Source organism: Apteryx rowi, unplaced genomic scaffold (genome assembly GCF_003343035.1).
Source record: "Apteryx rowi isolate R43461 unplaced genomic scaffold, aptRow1 scaffold_636, whole genome shotgun sequence".
NCBI lineage: Eukaryota > Metazoa > Chordata > Aves > Apterygiformes > Apterygidae > Apteryx > Apteryx rowi.
Window position 1 is genome coordinate 271,138 of NW_020450912.1, and position 20,258 is coordinate 291,395.

General features: G+C 38.2%; 1 protein-coding gene across 1 annotated transcript in view; it reads left to right on the plus strand.

Moving 5' to 3' along the window:
• Positions 1–20,258, plus strand: part of FAT3 (FAT atypical cadherin 3) — a 354,360-nt gene that overhangs the window by 217,167 nt on the left and 116,935 nt on the right. Inside the window, exon 4 of the mRNA XM_026084321.1 lies at positions 2,630–2,691. Coding sequence (XP_025940106.1) covers positions 2,630–2,691 — 62 coding nt within the window. The remainder of the gene's footprint in view (positions 1–2,629; positions 2,692–20,258) is intronic.

Below are 20,258 nucleotides of genomic sequence, written 5' to 3' on the forward strand. Positions count from 1 at the left end.
AGCAGAAGAATGAATATGAAGGTGAGCAGTCACAAGACTGTAATGGGGCCACCAAGAGTATTGGATAAGAGAGTCCTGCAGTGTACAGGAGCAGAAATCAGAGGGCTTAGGGCTGTACACASAAATGACCAGTTACTGATATAGAATATTATAACAGCCTAGTGAGGCTGCCCCTAACTGGTAGTATAAGTAGAGCTGTCTTTAAAGTATGTATAAGACTACAAGAAAAACAAATAGTTATGCTGGCGCCGTCCATCTGGATCAGGTCTGCAGAACTGATCGCTCTGATATGCTGTACTGTAGAGCTGTGTATATAAGTATGAACTTACTATCATTAAAGGGAATTGTATGTTAGTATTTGGTCTAACRTTTTGATGATTATGTTTGATTGCTCTAGTTACCTGCCTTTTAGGACTGACTGTTAAGTCTGAATGCTAAATCTGGTAAGATCCATTAAATTTAAAATACATGCAATTCTGTCRTAGAGACTTGCCATATGGTCATACCGTTTAGTAGGGAATTCAGTTCTGCAGGGGCTCAGACCTGCAGTTTAAAAGGCTCTAGACTGGAAAAAAAAAAAATCCAAAGTGATAACAGTAATTCTTGTGAGATCATTTTTGTTTACCAGTGCAAAGATAAGTACTGCCAGTTAGTAGAATTCGGTTTCAAATGTTAGCTCTTGGTCTTCAAAAGAAATGAGAAATCCTCTGTCTGAATGAGATGATAAGGGCAGGGATGTATAGTTACRGTGTTTGGGCATTCAGTAGTATTTCAGTGAGGGCTAACTAACATTTATCAACATACTAAGTACCCTACACATTCCTGGCTTAAGAAAAACATAGGTTTAGTTCATAGTAGCATATCAGGGGGGAAGAAAGTGGAAAATTTTGTAAAAATCTTACAGTGATCAGACCATGCTTGATAAATATACACAGTGACCGTGCATGTAACAAATGGGGCTGTTGAAAACCATGAAATATCTTACTGATCTTCACTTATCACCTTGTTGGGGCCAAACTGCTTTTATAATTAGGAACTTCCTTGTATCTCTGCATTTTCTCTGCACATGGGGATCTTGTGTGAATGACACAAGCTCTTCATCCATGCTATCCTGTCTGTTTAAACAAATGTAATGGATATAACCATCCCATATGGTGTGACTATTTTGAATAATTATAATTGCTTGATATGGGAAATACCAAGTGTTTTTATTTTTCAGCCTTTTGCCAGCACCCGATTCTCTGACATAGTAATAGCAGAGAAATTTTCTCATGGTCCAGTCAGGTTTCTACAGCCTCCCCTAGGGTATCACTTCTTTGGTCTAATATATCTCATAATGAGTCTGAAATGTTGGAGGCAGGGTGCACTTTTCTATGTTCATCTCGTCCCATTGCTTCTAGTTATATTTCCCCTTCTTTATTGACAATGTATTCCCCCCGTCTCGACAAAAGAGATGAAGCGACTCCTCTAAATACATGGCGACAGTGTATAAAGAGCTGTAGATATAGAAGCCTTATGGGACTTATAGGCATTATGTAGATGTAAGATGCAGTTGCTACTGAATTTCAGTTCATCATGGATTTAGGTTTAGATGATTGCCTGGTCTGATTAAATAAGTAAGCCTTATAGATAATCCAGGGAATATTACCTTTCCTGTCTTCTTCAGTAGTCATACAAAGGAGGAATTTTTGAGAATGACTGTACCTTGGCATTGTCTTCCCAAAGATGTATACCCCCGGGAAAAGCTGCTCTGTTTACGCTCGCCAGAATCCGTCACCAAAAAAAAAATCACAGAATGCATTTTCCTATCCAAAGAAACATTTTGTATAAGGGACAACTCAAATCYGACCTTCAAATCTCTACTGAGAAAAAAATAAAAACTGTAACTATATTTATAGAAGAGTATACATAGCTTTTCTTTAGAGAAATTTGAAACTGTTTCATTTTCTTTACTTGGTATAAATCTCACAAGAGGTTAATCATTTGTGAAAGTGCATTGCTTTAAAAAAAAGATATCTTGATCATCCTCATGTGAAAGGGTACTTTATTTTAAAGACTCAGTTTGAACATGGAACAAATTGATGAAATTATAGTACAAAAACTTTAATGCATTAGAATGATTACATTTGGAAATCATTATGTATACAAGTAGTTATTACAGAAATAACCTTCTTTGTCAAGTATTCTTGGCGTAGAAGTAATCAGCATCCTGTCCCATTAATTGTTTGAGAACTCTGAAATCTTTAATGAGGTTTTTACGGAAGGATTTCAGTCAAATGCAAATGATTCACTGAAGCACTTAATCATAAGACAAATAGTGATTCTTTAGTAAGGTTTTTATTCAGTGTAATAAATGTAGCATGTTAACTGTAGATATACAGCTAACTGTTTTTCATTTACTTTTTTCACAGCATTTTTCTTTAAAGATTCATTGTTAGTCAGAAAGTCTCATAATGGCTGTGCTGTGAAAGAAAATGCTTGACAGATGTCAAGAAATCTGTGCCTGATACAGCTTCAAATAGATTTTTTCCCTTTGAGTGTTCAAAAAAATGAACTTGTTTCTTATGGTCAATAGAGACATATATTTTTCAGCAGATATTGACAATCAAATATTACCCTTTTTCCACAGGTCTGATTACAACAACATCAAGAAAATTGGATCGGGAACAGCAAGCAGAGCATTTTCTGGAGGTAAGATTAAGTGGAGAATATATGTTAAAAGGTTAACTTATTTGGGGAGTTTAAAATCACTTCTTCCTATTCCAAGAAAGAGGAATTCTTTCTTCTCTGGATGTGTGAAAGATTCACACAAAGATGGGAATTGCTTGATTATACCAAAGAAATAATATACCTGGCAATTCACGAGCACTTGAACAATAGAAGAAATAAACAAAACRTTTGTTTTCCACCTCTGATCTACTTCAGTTAAATCTTATATCATAGCCCTTGAATCTTACTCTTTTCTTCTTTCTCTATTTGTAACAGAGGTTTAGAGTATTTCAGAGGAAAAGKTTTTTTTTTTCAGTTGGTGACATCTCCTAAATATCTCAGTTAATTTGTGAGACCCTTACTATGCCAAGATTTACATAAAGACAGAGCTTTATGCACTCTCAGTAATCCGAAAGTTGTGTATGGAACTGTTTCCACTCTCTGAAATTAAACCTGTTTTGCATCTCAGATCTACCATAAAAACTATTTTTCTGGATGCAAGTAAACTTTGACCTTGCTTGCTTTTACAGTATCATCAGAATCAAATGTTTCGCTTACTGAGACTACTAACAACAGTTTTCACGTAAAATGTTGCCCTCTAAAAAGGATATCTCAGCCATTTCCTAGACCTAACGTGTTTTTACGTGAATGTTTTGCTTTATAAATGGCTCACATATACTGGATCTGGAGTAATATACTTGTATACTACTGGTTTTGCCAAATAAGTTTTCTTTCTCATTGCTCTACACCATGSTGAGTTTTCTTCTTTGCATAGAAGGTTCTGTTGTCTTGTCAATTTGTGAAATAAGRAAATTTTGATTTGTGCTGGTGCAAGTAAGAGAACCATATTGTCCCATGTAATCAATCATTTCTGCTATGTATTTTAGGCAATTGTCTTCAAATCCCTACAAGTTAGAGATATATTTGGACATGTTAAACATCTGGAAAAAATAGTTCCCAGTGCAATCACTATTTGGCAGCAAAATGCAGAAAAATATACTTTTGGATATTCCGTGGTTGTTTTTGTTTGCTAGAAATTCAAAATGATTTTTGCATAGTGCAGAACACAGTAGAGAAGGGTTAATTTGTTACTTGACCCGCTACTTTTTTTCATGATAGTTCACAGAATAGCCAAATAGATCTTTTCAGTTGCTAATGAAATGTTAACCATTGCTGCCTCTTGGAAGGCAAGTTACCTGGGATCAAACCACATAAGCTGCTAATGTTTCAGAAATAAGCTCTCTGAGATGTGTGCATTTTTATGACACTCTCAAAACATTTTGTAAAATGCCTGGCTCTCTATGGTTGTAATTAACCCCCTGGGGAGGCCTTAATTGCCGAGACAACCATGGTCTCCCAGAAGTACAGTATTTCCCTTCCGGCTTCATTTCACACCCTTCCTCCAGTAGAGTCTGTCTAGTATAAAAGAACGTAAATTTGGCTCCCTTTGAAAAGCTCTGATTAGTGCTTGACCTGACAACCTCTGCTCCCATTTGCCCAGTGCATGTGTGAGACATTGACAGACCTTTCCTAGATACAACTTTTAATTAATAAGCCTGTCTTTTTCCTACCTGAATTTGACAGCGATGCTATATCCGTACTGGCCAGTACTTACTRAGCAAATTCCACTAGTTAAAGTATTTGCATCTCATTCACAAAAGCTGGTAGGAGAACGAGATGGAACAAGATGGTTGGCTGTCCTAATTCTGCATAGCGCTATCGCTCATTTTTCATCAGATGTTTCCCATTAGGGAAAAGTGAGGTGCAGAGTGGTTGTGTCTGGCCCACAGTCATGTGGTAAGAGTGGTCAAGCTGGTCTTGGCACCCCTGTAAGTAGTTGGAAAGATGGGACCTGCTACAGAGAGCTGGAGATCTCCAGATAGCCGTTCATGAGGCATAGGGTGACTCCTCCGGATTTGTCTGTCACTGTCCTTGACAGAGGAAGCACGGATAACCAGTGAGGACTGAACACATGTATTTAAAGCTGCCAAAGTCAGATAAGGTGAATCTAAGTGATTCCCCTTGTAACTACACAAGAAGTCTGTTGCAAGGTAAGGGTTGAGCCCAAGTCACTTTTATTTCTATCCCTCCTTACTCATTTAGTTGTCTTCTGTGAATGGAAGGATCTGTGAGTGACTTTTTAATGGTACCTAAGGGTGCAGTCAAAGGATTTTGYAGTGAGACTTGCACTAATCAAAGAGTAAGTCACAAAGAGAGCACAGATACTGATGTATCTACAAGTCCTTGATGGTTGTCTATCCCCAAGGTTAAAAGATATATCAGGAAGTCAAAAGGGGGCTCTCCTGTACAGTAATTGGAGATTTTGTGTTTGTTTTGGTCATGTTGTTTGAGAGGGAGGGATTGTTTGGGGCTTTCTTGAGAGAAAAAAAAAWTTCTTCTCTCAGATCTTCCATGGATTGTGGCATTGTCAATGCTATTTTTCTTTTCAGTTCCCAGTTCTCACATGACACAAACCAAAAGCATTTGTTTTGAATTATTTCACAGTCTATCTTAAAGATTTGTGGGGGGAGGGGGGAGTGAAGTATTTAAATATGCCTCTGAAAAAAGAAAGGAAAAGCTGCTTGCTTTTATTTTCAAGTGAGGTGCAATTGCAGTTTTCAGGTGATCTGTCTTTATTCTCCTTCAGTAACTGGACACATCAGCACTATGGTTACAGGTTTCCTACTCTTCTTTCCTACTTTGACTTCATTCTTCTTCTGGAAATCTATCTCTTCTTGTACTATCCTGAATTAGTAAAAGTAAGAACCTAGAAGTGGAGAGTGCTAGTGGAGTCTGAGGTCTGGAAAACCACAGAAAATATTCTGCCATTTTCTTCTGCCCCCTTTTCTTGTAGATGCCTTCTAATCCTGATCTGACAGCTTTACCTGTAGTAATTTTGCCATCCAGTTATATTCAAACAGCTGCTGGAGTGACAGATGTACAGTATAAAGGGTAGAAGTAAACCATTTCATGCAGAATCTACAACCTTTTTTTCTGTCACCTTATTTTGAGATGTCCAGAAGATAAGTAGTTCCTGGTCTGTTTTTCAGTGTGTGTGTGCAGTTTGGTGGGAGAGGATTGTTTAATCCCGGCTAGAGCTCCTTGACCTGCACATTCAGCCTGTGTTGTGGATCTGAGTGCGTGTTGTCGCAGTGTAAGTTTTGGGTGGTTTCTGAATACACTATGCACAAATGCTAGTTCATTTATGCCTTCAACAGGGAAGGCCTCTGCAGAACGCACACACTGCAGGAGTGTTCAGTTTGCTGGGGATTTCTGAGGGGCAAGGCCCATATCTAACAAAAGAATTAGCCAAAAAAGTTACAGGCTTCAGTGTACAATTCTAGCAACAGTCTTTGAAAGGTCAGAACTATGACTGGAAGGTTAAATTATCTGTAGTTAGATATGACCTCTTCATCACCTTGATGAAGAAATGTAATAGGTTAGTGTTTTTCAAGTGCTGACGTTATCTGGGCAYTCCTGATGATGGAATGGAGACCAGGCTCCTAAATCATTTAGTCAATTTTGAAAATTGTAGCCATAGTATCTCTCTGTTCTTCAACATGATGTTTAAATTTACCACTGTAGATTTGTTTATAAATTATCTTTTAACATTTATCATGGTGCAAAACTTGTCTCATTAGAGGCTCTATAAAGAATAAAAATAGTTGCTAATAACCATGATCAGAACTTTGAACCTCTTTAACAATGATAAAACAACTGAACACAATAGGTTTAAAAAGACTGTTATGACAGGCTTAGCCTTTCAAGGTCCAAGTCATGTACCATAATTAATGAGGAGGAGAAGCGGGAGCAGAGCGTTGGCTTAGTGCTGCTAATTTTTAGCCAACTCAGTGCTATCAGAATAGTAACACTGCCTCTCAAGTGCCTTGCTTTTGTAGCGAATCAGTATATACAAGCCGCATCAATCTTCCTGCTGTGATGCTTTAGTATAGCTCCRAGAAGGATGTCAGTAACAGTGCAAGGGGTTATAATGAAGATAAATTCGTGTATCTGATGTAAGTGTCAAAATACATGGACTGAATGAAGCATATTGGTTTCTATTTACTGTAAGTACACTAACAGAGGGTACAATAAGCTGTGTTACATGGTGTGTATTTATAAGCAGTAATTAGRGGGAAGCATAATTATCTGCTGTAATTGTAGCCTTCTGAAAAGAAATCAAATTTCTGTGCATTTAATGGGAAGCTGTAATTGTAAGGGGAATTTTGATGGAAGGAATATCATTTTTCCCTTTGGAATTTGGTTGGAATGTCACAGGGAAGGTGCAGCTGGGAACTTGATGACCACAGTTTTGGGGGGAAGGAGGCTAACATTTTGAAAGGTAGCATTTTAGACTAGCARTGCCTCTCCGTTCTTCCCACAAAAACCGTGCCAGTGGTTCAGTGTTGAACCAGTGCTGTGTGCACTGTCATCCTCTTTTTTTTTTTTCTCTAAGATCTCTCATGCAAGAACCTAATAGATATAACCTTATTCCRCTTTTGAGTATATTCAGTTGGGCTGTAGCCTCCACTGTTGGTGATGCCTGAAGTGTGTGCTACTTTGTCAGAAACTGCAGTGTTTTCTAAAGAATATAGGCAGCAATATGACAATATGTACTTGTATACTTTTTACAGTAGAATTATAAAAGCTGAAGTTCTCTGGATTTATTTAGCTGAATAGTATTYTACAGAACACTGATTGTTTAAATCCTGGATCACAAATCCGTGTAAGCATTTGTTCATAGAGCTTTAGCAATGCCTACRTTTGGCAAAGAAAGGTGCATTTTTCCTTGGTGACATGCTAGTGATTGGGGTAAAAGTTGAACATTTTATCTGAGATTTAAATGACTTCAAAGGCACGTGCCTTTCTTTTTTGTAACATTGAAGACTATTAGATGATGCAAGGGAAATTAAAAATATAGGTAAACAGCCCACTATTTCCAGCTTGAATTTAAAATTGATTGCCTGAAGYTTCTGTAGAATGACTATGCTTTCCAGAAGTAAGAAAATTAGTGATATATTTTTATTATTTCAAGGATGCCTAAAAGGAATTTGTAATGGAAAAATAAGTACAGAAAGAGAAGTTTCTGAAAAGACAGTGAAAGCAATAACACGATGTCAACTTTGCATGGTGACACTTTGAAMTTCAAAGCCAACTTCAAAGGGGAGAAAAAAATAGCAAAGGAAAAAGGGAAAGGAAGCCTAACTTTAAAAAGGGTAGAAAGAAAACAATTCTAAGAAAACACACATTGGTCTTTCTCAGGCTATGCCACCATGGGATTATTGGCCCAGGATGCTGTCCGGAGGGTGGCGCCACATGCATGGAGCCGTATCAGTCTGGGGGCCGGGAGGTCTTGGGGGACAGTTTTGGCATGACCTCAGGGACAGTTTTGGTGTGGCGGTGGAGCKAGCAGAGACCAGCATCCACAGAGTATCATGGCACATCCTGAAGATGTCACATGGCAGATTTCCACCCAGAGCACTGTATTCTTCRGGAGCTGCTATTCTGCACCAGCTTTCTCAAAATGCATGGGCTGCACTTGCCGTCCTCCTCTTGCCCACCTGTTGTTTGTTGTTTGTTTTTTTTTTGTTAAGTTGCTATTTTCAGAAGTAGCCAGCAGCTTTCCAAAGACAGGAGATGACCAGAGGTTAAAACTGTCTTTCAGAGCTAGATTCACATATGACATTGCACACTGCTTCTCATGTGTGTTCAGGCATAAAATCTTACACAGCAGAATGAGGAAGAAATCTTGGTGTGATTACATCTGCCTGCAGTGATAAGTGGTCTCATAGATTAAACTATCATCTCTAAGTAATGTGACCCAATAAGATGGAGAGTTAGCAAGTCCATCCCTGGAAATATTGCTAGTTCAATTGCTAGCTGAGTGGCCTCTGTGCAAGAGATACGAACAGAAATTTTAAACTGCAAAAGAATTAAGGCATGACGTTTTTGCAGAATATTCTCTTTTCTTTGATTATTACAAATTTCAATAGCTCCCAGATGTTCTATTATTTTAAATAGCAACTTGAGAAGTAGCACTGATGACAGAGCCTAAGCATCAGGAAGACTGAGTTTAATAACACTTTTCTTCATGCATGTGGAACTTTAATTTTGCTTTGTTATTAAATAAAAAAAATCATAATAATGGAACAAAATGAGTTTGAATTAAAAAAAAAAATCCTCTATTTAAATTCCTTGAAATTCTGTGTAAAATTCAGCTAGCCAATGAGAAATGTACACACAACTGTAATGAYATAACCAAAGCCACGGGGCAAGAAYGGGTCCGTGCATATCAAATAGTATCTCTGATCCTCAGATRGTTGTTCCATGAAATACCAATAGCCTTGAGAGACTAGATGCCCTAAGAATGACTGTGAAATTTCCACAAAATGTGTAGACTCAAGTCATCCCTGAGGATACTTTGCTTGTTTTTTGCTTCATGCTTATTGTTGGTTTCAGTCTTTTATTTTTTTAGATATTGTTCGTCTAATCCTTTTAGCCATCTCAAGATTAGATTCCCTTAAAAATGTTTTAGACATGCTGTCACCAAGGTGATGTCAAGGATACACACACACTGCTGACAGTTCAATTAGTGCATCATTTATATCCAAAAATCTGATTCTGGCCTCTGTTGGAAACTGCATTAACTATCTAGCTAATCTGTATGGAAGTTCTTACATGGCAGGATTTTAGTCCAATGGTAGAAAAACTTATGTTTGTTTGGTTAATTCATTCTATCGATTCAGGATACAAATAGTAATGAAGAAAAGCAGTTGTCTTTTCTATGTTTAATGAACTTCCTAAAACAAAAATCTTCAAAACTTGATATGCAAAGCATTGGTTTTTGTTATGGATATTTGACAGTTACAGAGATGAGAGTCAAATATTTTATAGAGCTTTTGTAGGTGTGTTGTAAGTTTGTCTTAATTGTTTGTGTATGAAAATAAAAAGCCCAGTTCCTTTACTGTTTGGTCACTGCTTAGCTCAGGAAGAGATCTAATTTTCTCAGTTCACCAATATATACGATGACAGATTCACCATCCACAGTGGAATACTGGCCTATCTAGTAGTCATTTAGATAAAATGTTATAGTTTGACCCAGTAGAAAGATACGGATAATTTTGCAAGTACTAATCCAGGTTCAGATTTCGAAGAGCACTGCAAGATCAGAGTTGTCCTGGACTATTGCTTTGGCTGACACACTGCTCCCTACCACAGTTGTTGTGTCTCTTTAGAATATCACATTTCTGGTTGCCTTGAGCTTTGTTTTATTTAAGGAATGATTTGCATATGTCTGGAGTTTTCAGAGGGACCGGAGCTTGTTTTATAGATTTCATGAATCACTGACCTGAACAGTCAGGTCATGAAATGAGGAAGTCAAATTCCACAAAGCACAATGCTATAGGCTTTTTCATGCTGGGTATCAAATTCCTCTTTTAGGATCTTTCTTGTTGACCCACAGCAATCCAGCAGCAGGTCTTCGCTTTAAACATCTCATCACATGCAAGCACGAAAGGAGGTACTTGGCATATAGGCTTCATGCACTAGGAAATCACACATTTCCCATCTCTTTTGAAGGCACAGCAGAAAAGGTGGAATTGTGCCAGAGAGCAAATTCGGCCCACAGGCTGCCACCCTGCAAAGARCTGAGCATCTCCTGGGAGCCAAGACATGCATCAGCATTTTCTGAACCCTCTGGACCTAATTAAGATTTCACTGCACTTAGCATCCCATAGCTGTGAAGCCAAGCAGTGCAAGAAAGTCACGTTTTGGTTAGCTAGCATTATGTTATGTCGTATCTGATGTCAGTGTAGATAGGGTAAAGCCTCATTTATTACCCTGGCAGCTAGTTATGTTCATATGCTTACGCTGTCTGACTGGTCCACATAGTCTGGTTTCAGTTCTGTTGACTTTCTTGAAGTTATCACTAATAATGCCCAGGATGAAGGAATTAGACATTAACCCCCATGTCTGCAATATCCCCATTTTGACAACTAGCAGTAACTTAAGGAAATCCTTTGCTCTGTGGGCTCAATCACACTTGGGGAAAAATCTGGCTTTTAAAGTGTGCTTGGTAGTACATACTAAGTAATGRCTTAAGGAGTCTTGTTTTTCTCTGCTTTGCAGTGGAGCTAATGGCAATCACCCATCCAGTTATCCACCCATCTCAGGTGAGAACGTACAACATAAGCTAACACAGTGGAGTGGAATTGTCTGGCCCGACTCTACAGCAGTTTGATTTAGCAGTTTATAGAGAAGTGCAGATTTGATTCCCCCATCCGGATTGACCAGTGCAGAATACATTCCCACATCATCTAACATGCTTGTTGACTTAGAGCTTCACTACTCTGGTTAGATCTGAACGTTACATCTCTGTAGATGTAAGGGCAAGTTTTATTTCAACAACACTGGGTTTGCTGCAGTTTTTACTTCCTTTTTAGCTTTCCTTTAACTTACATGCGTCACTGTTAACAAAAACACTCCACATCTTAGTAGTGTTTGGAAATAGGTGAGTTAACATGTGAGATAAAAGCAATTTAAAATGTACCCAACACCTGTATCATCTGTTCTGTTTGCAGAACTAGATGGCAGAGCATCAGATCAGTGCAAATGGGATGGAAAAGTATTATTAAAACACCAAACATTATTGTATAGTTTGAAAATTAGGTCTGCACCCATGTGTTAAATGCGATTGAAACGGAGAAGGATGTACTAATGGTTTTCCTTCTCATTTTATAAATCATTTCTTGAGGGTAAGCTTGTGTCGGCAAATTCTGTGGTTAATTTATACCAAGTTCTTCTTTTCTGTCAGGATTATGGAGTTCTTTCTAATGTAGTTTTCTTCTGATGAATTAGCTCACAGATTAGCTYGGGGTTCACAGGTTTTTACTTCATTGTATGTTTCTTAAGATCTGTAGCTTTCTTTTCTTATTGATTGGAGCCCACCTACCAAGCCCAAACTGTTTTGATATATCCTTTCACCGTGTCTCCTAAGAGTCTATGGCCACGCTCCATGCTTTACTAGACAAAGAGTCATTGTGAAGGGCACATTGGTTTACCAAATCTTCACATTTTGTTTTATGAATGTACCAATGTTTTAATCTTCTGGAGAAGCAGCAGGAAATCTTTCACATGACTTGAATTCATTTTAGATGTAGAGAGTCTTTGTGTTATCTGAAGCATGTCTGCTTTAGTACTATATCATGTTTTCTGTGACATTGACAGTACCCATCAGCTGCCAGACTGTTAATTCATGTCTGTAAGTGTGTAGGTACACGAACATGCGTTCATGCACACATTTTGTGGATGTCTCCATTTGCTGGTKTCCTAGATAAGACAGAACTGAGCATTTAAGGCAGGAGAGCACCTTTTTCCTCAACCAGGAATACATTGCATCGATACTAAAATCCTATCTGAGCACAGCATGGATTTTCTCAGGAAATCCTAGTACATCTTTTAATTAAATTCAGCATTTTAAAATGTGCATTTAAAAATGTGCCCTTGCAGAAGTTTTGCATCCATTTGTCTTTTTTTCCCTGGGTGATCTATACTCGACTGTTCATAGTTCATGCTTGTTATCTCTAAAAAAAGTTCATTTTAAGGTGTTTTTCACAGCATCTTTAAAATTTCTCCTGTACTCCTAGCATGACTTCACTTGCTGCCACCATTCACACAGCACCAAATCCACCCAACCTGCAACCAAATCCACCCATATCCAGCCACCCCACAATCCAAATACCCAGCAACCAAATCCAACTAGATTCAACCATCCAGCAACCAAATCCACACAAATCCAAGCACCCTGCAATCCAACCACCCTGCAGTCAAATCTAACCAAATCCAACCGCCCGACAATCCAACCATCCAGCAACCAAATCCTGCAATCCAACCACCCTGCAGTCAAATCTAACCAAATCCAACCGCCCGACAATCCAACCATCCAGCAACCAAATCCAACCAGATCCAGCCACCCTGCAATCCAACCACCCAGCAACCAAATCCAACCACCTAGCAATAGAGTGTATATGGATCCCAGCACTAAATCTCTGTGGATCCAACTCCCTTGACATGAATGGACTCTGGGTTGGTTTCTGATCTGCTCTTTGATCACGGTCTCTTGCAATTGCCCTGGAGCCTGACTGGACATGGTTCCCAGGAGGACATCTGCAGCTTAAGCAGTTCCTTCCCAGATCATCTTTACCTGKGAGCACTGCAGTTTACAGGCAGCCCCTCCTCAAGGGGAGATGGTTGAAGGCAGTAATCAGACTTTGCAGGTGAGGTTGCTAAATCAGATACATGCGTTATTCTTAGCACAAGAGAGCTACAGAATTGCTGCCAAACAAGACATGCCCAAACYCTGTGTCCCTTGCTCAAGGCTCACGATCTCCATGCGAGGACGGATGCTCAGACAGGCAGCTTTCCTTCCCACACCAGGCCTCAGGAGGAGAGAGCTTAGTCTTGAAAAGATAAAGGGATGAAATGACAAAGAAGAGAGAAACTAGAACTACTCTTCCTTTTGGCAAGTTCTATCAGTTTTTATCTTCCCTACAACATCAATCCTCTTTTCTCCATCAGAGTTAAAATCATCCTTATTCCTGAGGTCTGCTGTCTTGAGTCTGTCTATCTGGTATCACATAATTCAGGTTTTTCAACACTTCTTCCTCTGGATTTTTTTTTTTTTTTTGTCTCCACCTTGCTAATGCTCTTATTCTCTATGGTCTTGTAATTTCTAGTATTGGAGACATACTAAAAGTTTCTTTCCCCAAAACTGCCCCCACTAGGCCATGCAGTTGGTGAGAATTTCTTCATTGTCTAGTGTTGCTGGAATATACTACCATTTTCCTTGAGTCCCGTAACATCCCTTACAGCCGTCTCACTATATCCTGTAATGTCCTCAGTGCTACATCTTTCCCTCTTTATCTATTCTCTTATCTTACCAGATTGTCCCTTCTGCCTCATAATCCTTCAACATTGTGTTTGAGCRAAAAGACATACAGGAAAGGGTAGGAAAACGTCATTCAAAAACATGGGAGTCTGCAAATTTTTTTTATTTTTTAAATAATTCCTTATGGSAAAAGTGCATTATTTTGTGACATGTGGCGAAATAAGATTGAGGTATTGAGCATAATTTGTAACATGACACAATTTAAAGTATTTACTAGAAGCCTAGAGATAAGAAAACCTCTAATCATGTTGAGAATCAGTTTAATAAGCAAATTTGACACCTTTTTTTCTCCCTAAGTATGTTATCATGGAACATAAGAATCCTAATGCTTTTCTTATSTGACTTTCAGATTGATAATAATCAGAGACCAAACAATTCTTTTGGTTTTTATGAAAATATGATTTAAACAGAAAAGTACAAAGGCCCTGAAGCATCAAGTGCTATGAAATCTGCCCTCAAAAGCAGTAATTTTTTCTCCCATCCTAACAAATTTTCGTTGTCAGGAAATAGATTAATCTCCTCATTCTGAAATGTAATATTGCTGTTTGCTAATCTCTCATGATACAGAGCAGTTGAAAATGTTATGGTAGTTCTAGAGTACATTTTATGTTTTGGCAAGAAAGAGCACCTTCTTTAGCAAGGAATATTCTAAATATTGAAAAGCAAGGATTAATGTGAATAATTAATAGCAAAAATGTCAGTATCAAAATAATGAATTATTTTTTCTCACATTCCCCAGGAAAGTAAAAAATGCAAATATCAGTCATAGTATTCAGACAATTTATGGCCTCAACTTTTCTAAAGAGCAACACGTTATCTTTAATCAAGATCTAATAAATAGTTTAATACTTTGTGTCACAGCCTCAAATGTATTTGTTTTTCCCTGAGGGTTTTTGTTTCCTTCCACTACCATTCCAGATAATTTTTTAACTATGGTATAAATAAAAATATGTCCTTAACCTTCAAGGCCAAACAGCCATTTTAAAGACTTAACAGAAAAAAACATGGAGAAGTTAAAGATGAGGTTTTGTATTGGCATGCATTTTTTTTAAAACCATGACCACAGTTTAAAAAACACTCAACAAAATCTCCACGAAGTCACAAGTTTTAGCCTACCCATTTTAGCTGAGCAGAGGCAATGCTTTATTATGTGGTACATCGAGTTATGCCGTAATAGCATGGACGGCACTGGGAACTCTGTTGGCTGAGAGATGTAGAAGGCATCAAGAAGAGTGCATTACACATCTCAAATGAAGTCCAAAGCATATAGCCAAAAGAATAAAATTGTTAAAACTGATGTGTGAGGTTTACTTGAATGTCTTCTTGTCTTCCTTTCCAAAAACCCTTTTGTTAGAATAGACCTTCAGAACTCCCTTTATCTATGTGTGTTGCAGCTTTGACCCTTTTTTTGTGGAATTACCTGCAATACCAAAGCCCAGCTCTGGTCATCTTTGCATACTATATTGGCATTTACCAAGTACATCTACAGTTAAGGATCTTACAGTATTTTTATTGCAAACCACTTGATATAGCCTGACTGTACAAAGTCAATTCCAGCTTAACCATACTATCTCAACAAGGGAACGATATTTTATAAAATAAAATAATATTTGTTTTCAATGTCTTCTCTTCAGGCATTTAATTCTCATAATATCCAACTTTCAGTGTGAAAGTATCAGTTCAAATATGTGGCGTTTTTAATAAAAAGACATCTGATGCATGCAGAAGATTGTTTTTTGCAGCACTCCTAGACTGCCTGGTGATAGATCAAACCAGTGATAGTACACCTAATTTTCAGTAAGCTACTGAGCTACCAAAAGAAATCCTTGCTGCTGCAGCATGGTGCTAAGCATGAGCTAATCATTTATCCTACTTCTTGACAGAGCAAATTATCCTACTCTGAGCTGTTGGCTGTTTTCAGGACCTGAGTCAGTTCTTGTAGAGCTAATTTGGTATCCCTTCCCTCCCCATTCTCCGCGTAGACACAGAGCCACCTCCAAACTTTGTAACTTAAGAACCCTTCCTGTTTCTCTGGTTGTGTAATATGCTCCATTAGCCCTTGGATGCCTAAACTTTAGTAGCTGAATGAAGTACAGGTTCATGCTCTATTTTCTAAAGGTTCTTAAGCATACAGATTCACCAGGCTCATGTAGCAAAACAAGAATTTCATCTTCAGCTTCTCTTGATTCACAAACAGCCTTTGCCCCACTGAGCCTGTAAATAAGATTTAGGTATTTTATCAGATCAATAATCCATGGATCATACCCTTTCTTAATCTTCCATTTCTAAAACGAGATGCAGTTTTAGAGAACAAACCTGTTACCAATATATTTCTTATATATTTTCCCAAATGAAGCAGTGACGGTGCGGATTCTGTAGACCCCAGCATCTGACCGTTGGGATTAGCACGCAAGGCTGACATGTCTGATCTGCTCCCTTTGCCAAGGGATCAAGCCTCATGTACTGAGCCTGACAGAACATGCTCATGCTGTGCAAGAGCTCTCATAAATCAGAATTCTCACAGATATTTCCAACAAGGTACTCAGCCCATTTAACACCTCCTGCGACAATCTCGAAAGCAAAGCAGCTCCTACAACTTTCCTCTTTCAATCTCATCTGCTAAAAATCCACTAAGCAACTCATTAGAAGAACTCCTTCTGCTTCCCCCCTTCCTTTCCCTTCACCTAGTGAGGGCTATTTGGAGGCACATAAAATGAATCAAGGAAACTTCTGGTTCTTCTCCAATATATCAGTCTTGCATTAGCGAATTAGGCATATTGTCTCATGCAGTGTTTTATTGTCCCCCAGACCACATTATCRGCAGGGCAATCTCACAAAAGATTAATAGTATTACTAAGTTGTCTCTCAGTCTGACACTCGTGCTCATCACTCTACATCCAGTCATTTTACTGGTGGCGTTAGACATCTCTACTGAAGTTAATTGGGTGCTGCTTGCCACTGCCTTCAAATTCACCTCTATAAATTGGAACTACTTGTAGCAGACTGTCCCTGCCCTTAACTTTCATTTCACAACTGGGAAAAGTATGTGTGGATTGATACACTCTGCTTTTCAACCACATTCTTTGACATTTGCAATCCAATTATCACTCACCTTGGTTATACGTTCTGTCCAGCTATCCCCCATTGGTATCCCATGTGTCACCACCTACTCTGTGTACTGCCCTCGTGGGAAAATAAGCAGTAAATTAGGAGCCTATGTAAAGCCATTAAAGAGTTACTGTGACTCCATAAACTGTGGAAGTAAAACTGTTCTGCTTTATGCAGTTGCTGGTATCCCATATTAGAATTGCTGCTCTGTGTTTTTACACRGCCCCAGCTTACTGAACTCAAACAAGATAGGTATCTGTTGAGGCCCTAGTGTCTGCACAGTAAGAACATGAACCAAAAGGGCTGCGGATGGGAAGATCTTGATATTACCTTCTTGAGTAAGTTGGCATCAGTAGGAAGCCGTAAATGTATAGTATTTAGTTTTGATGAAATTTCGATTAAATATTCCCTTTCAGCAGGTGGGAAGTATACTGCCCAGGCTCTACTTAAATTGCACTGACCCTCTGCACAGCAGTCAATGCCATCCTGTGGCTGCAAAAATCAAATGCATGTTAAAGAATGATGCTGCAGAAGAATAAAAGTGCTAAGAATATTGACAAAGTTGTGTTCTTTTAAAATTCCACCTGCACTGCAGGAACAGAGTGTCATTTTTTTTATTATTCAGACACATTAAAATCCCTCTCCAGGACTCCAGGCACTGTAGAATTAATTAATTATAATGGTATTAATTGATTAATTAATATTAACAACCCAAACTTTTTCAATGGTTTCTGAATGTTATTCAGAGAAATTCACTCTTCTGGCCGAGAAGTTTCTTTCCAACACATTTGGAATGTCAAAACTTTGGGATAATATTTCCTGTTGTATTTTAAGCCCCAAGATGACCTCAATGATCTGTACACACGCAAACTTATTTATGTCAGCAGTATGGTCTCCAGACATCCTGAAAATTATTTATATACATTGCTGTTTGCAGAATTGTTGGCTATATGTGTAGCAGAATGAACCAACAGGAAAAATCATGTTAAAGCACAGAATTATGTATGAAATTGTGGTGTTTTTCAAGAAAAAAACAAAAAATTTCCTGCCTGTAAAAACGTGATTCTTCCTAGTCAGTTATAATGTGTGCTATGGGGTTGCTTCAGTGGTACACATCTCCACGCTCTGTACAAAGTCCTACAGCTTCCAYGTACTTATTTGCTATGCAGCTGGAGCCCAGGACTGGGCAAAAGCTGAATGGCAAATAAAAACAAGCTCAAAAGAGGTTGTCGAGCTCTAGGTGAAATGCTSTTCTCACCAAAGTCATTGGGAAAATTCCCCTTGACTTCCAAGTCAGAGGATTTCATAGCTGGCCAGGTCCTCCTTCACCAAGCAGACTGCTGTAATCCTTGGGCTGGTCAGAAACCACAGACTCGGCTTAGCGGGGGAACGCTTAACTTTAGACTTTCCCTACAAGTCTCCAGCAACACAGTCGGTGTCTACGTGGCAGTCCCTGGTGTGGTTTAGGATTCCTAGGCTAATCAGGTGTTTGTGAAGGTTTATGGAAGTTCAGTAGAGAGAAAGCCAAAAAGAGAACAAAAATGACTACATGAAAAACGGGGTTACAGTGAACCAGGACCTGAAATGTATGCTTAGCCCCATCAGCCTCATCTAGGAAAAAAATAAAAGTTTTGCTACTTCAGGTGAAATTTGGAGACTAATGCAACCACTAGGAAAGAGATTGGTGGCCCTCATCCTGCATCAATAGAACTGTTAACTGAATTTCAGCTTCACATCTTTTGTRCTGGTCATAATATTTGCTCCTGTTTTCCAGGTTGAGTTTTCAAAGCTGGAAACTGAATTTGGGAGAAGTAGAAAGGTAGATCATGAATATGAGTTTTGCTTCAAAACCAAAATCTTAAATTTTTCCCTATTCACCCGTGCTGTGCTGATTYTCCACCAGCTCGTAAAATGGACCCCTATGTCTGTAAGCTGCATAGTAGATATTTGTAGGACACTTAGAATTGAAGTTAAGTGGAGCCTGAGATAATAAGGCTTGTCTGTGTTGCCTATTAGATGAAACTGTGATTAAATGTGGCCCAATTAATGCTTATTATCTGTCTAAAATTAATTTGTCACAGAAAGTTGTGAAGTAGACATCAAGAAGGCAAATAGACATTTTTATTGCTAAAATCAAAGCAATTATTGATTTGGTTTGCTTTAACATGGTCTCACAAAAACAGAATGATACTGTCATTTGAAAAACTGCCTTGGGAAGAGCCCTGACAAACCATCTCCTTATTTGTGTATATCTCCTTTACCTCATTTTACTTATCTTACATATGATTTTCTGAGCATTTTTATACTGCTTTGTATAATATTTTAGGATATAGTCCTCATTTGACTACAAAAATCACTTAATTCAAACATATATGAGTAATTGCTATCATTTTATCATCTATCTTGATTAAAATTTCACTGTGCTCTTTGTTACTAACAAAAGCAACTTCTATCAAATAATCCAAATATCACAAAAAATATCATGTCTTTATTTCTCCTCTTAGGTTAATGGACAAGGTCATAATAATCTTTCTGAGTGGCAGTTCACTAAAGCCAGAGAAATTTCTGAGACCTAAAATGTCTATTTTGCCTTTTGCAAATTTAAAATATCTCCATAGGTTCAAAAACTGGGAACCGACTATACCCCTTAAAGATCTTATTTTATGYGTACTTTCTACCTGGCTGGGAAATCCATTTTTCATTAATCAGGTTTTTAACTGATCAGCTTTATTTTGAACATAAAACTTTAGAAGCTTCATTTTTTATTCTGAAAAAAAAAATTAAATTCCATTTAAATGTCAGAGACTAATCATCAGACTGTCAGCTATAAAACTGTCTTTGAGATGATTTCATAGGATTTTCCCAGCATGTGTGCATGAATGTGCKTGTGGATAGAGAACATTCATTATTTGTTGTACATTGTGGAAAAACAGGATAAGATGGAAATTGGTTTTCAGCAATTATTAATGGGATACAAAGTCTTTTATCTTGAGATCACTGCTTCCGGCTTTCCCTACTTTGGTATTGATCAAAGGCTTATTGATAAGTGATGGATTCTTCTTTTTTTCTTTTTTCTTTTTTTTTTTGACTAAGTTATTATCTGCTGTGGAATAGCAGGAATCATTGGCAAATCTGTAGTTAAACAATTCATCTTCTTCAATGGCAATAACATCTTAAAATTTTCCCCTTCCCCTGGCCTGGGGACCTGCCCCTCATTTCCTTGTCTGCTCTCTCACTGCCACCCCAGGGCTACAGTTCACCATCTGCCTTTTACAGGGTTTTGTTCTGTTTCGGCAGTTCATTTTTAACCCTGGTTGTTTCAGTAATCCTGTTTGTAGCACAGATGCACTAACAGTTTATTGACAGGGTGAAAGAGGTTGCAAACTGAGGTGGGGAAGAACAAATGGCTAGAGGAGGGGATGGAGATAGGGATGGACGCTTCTTAATCTGGCTTTCTGCCAGAGACAGTGTGCATCATCCTCCGTTAACGAGATGA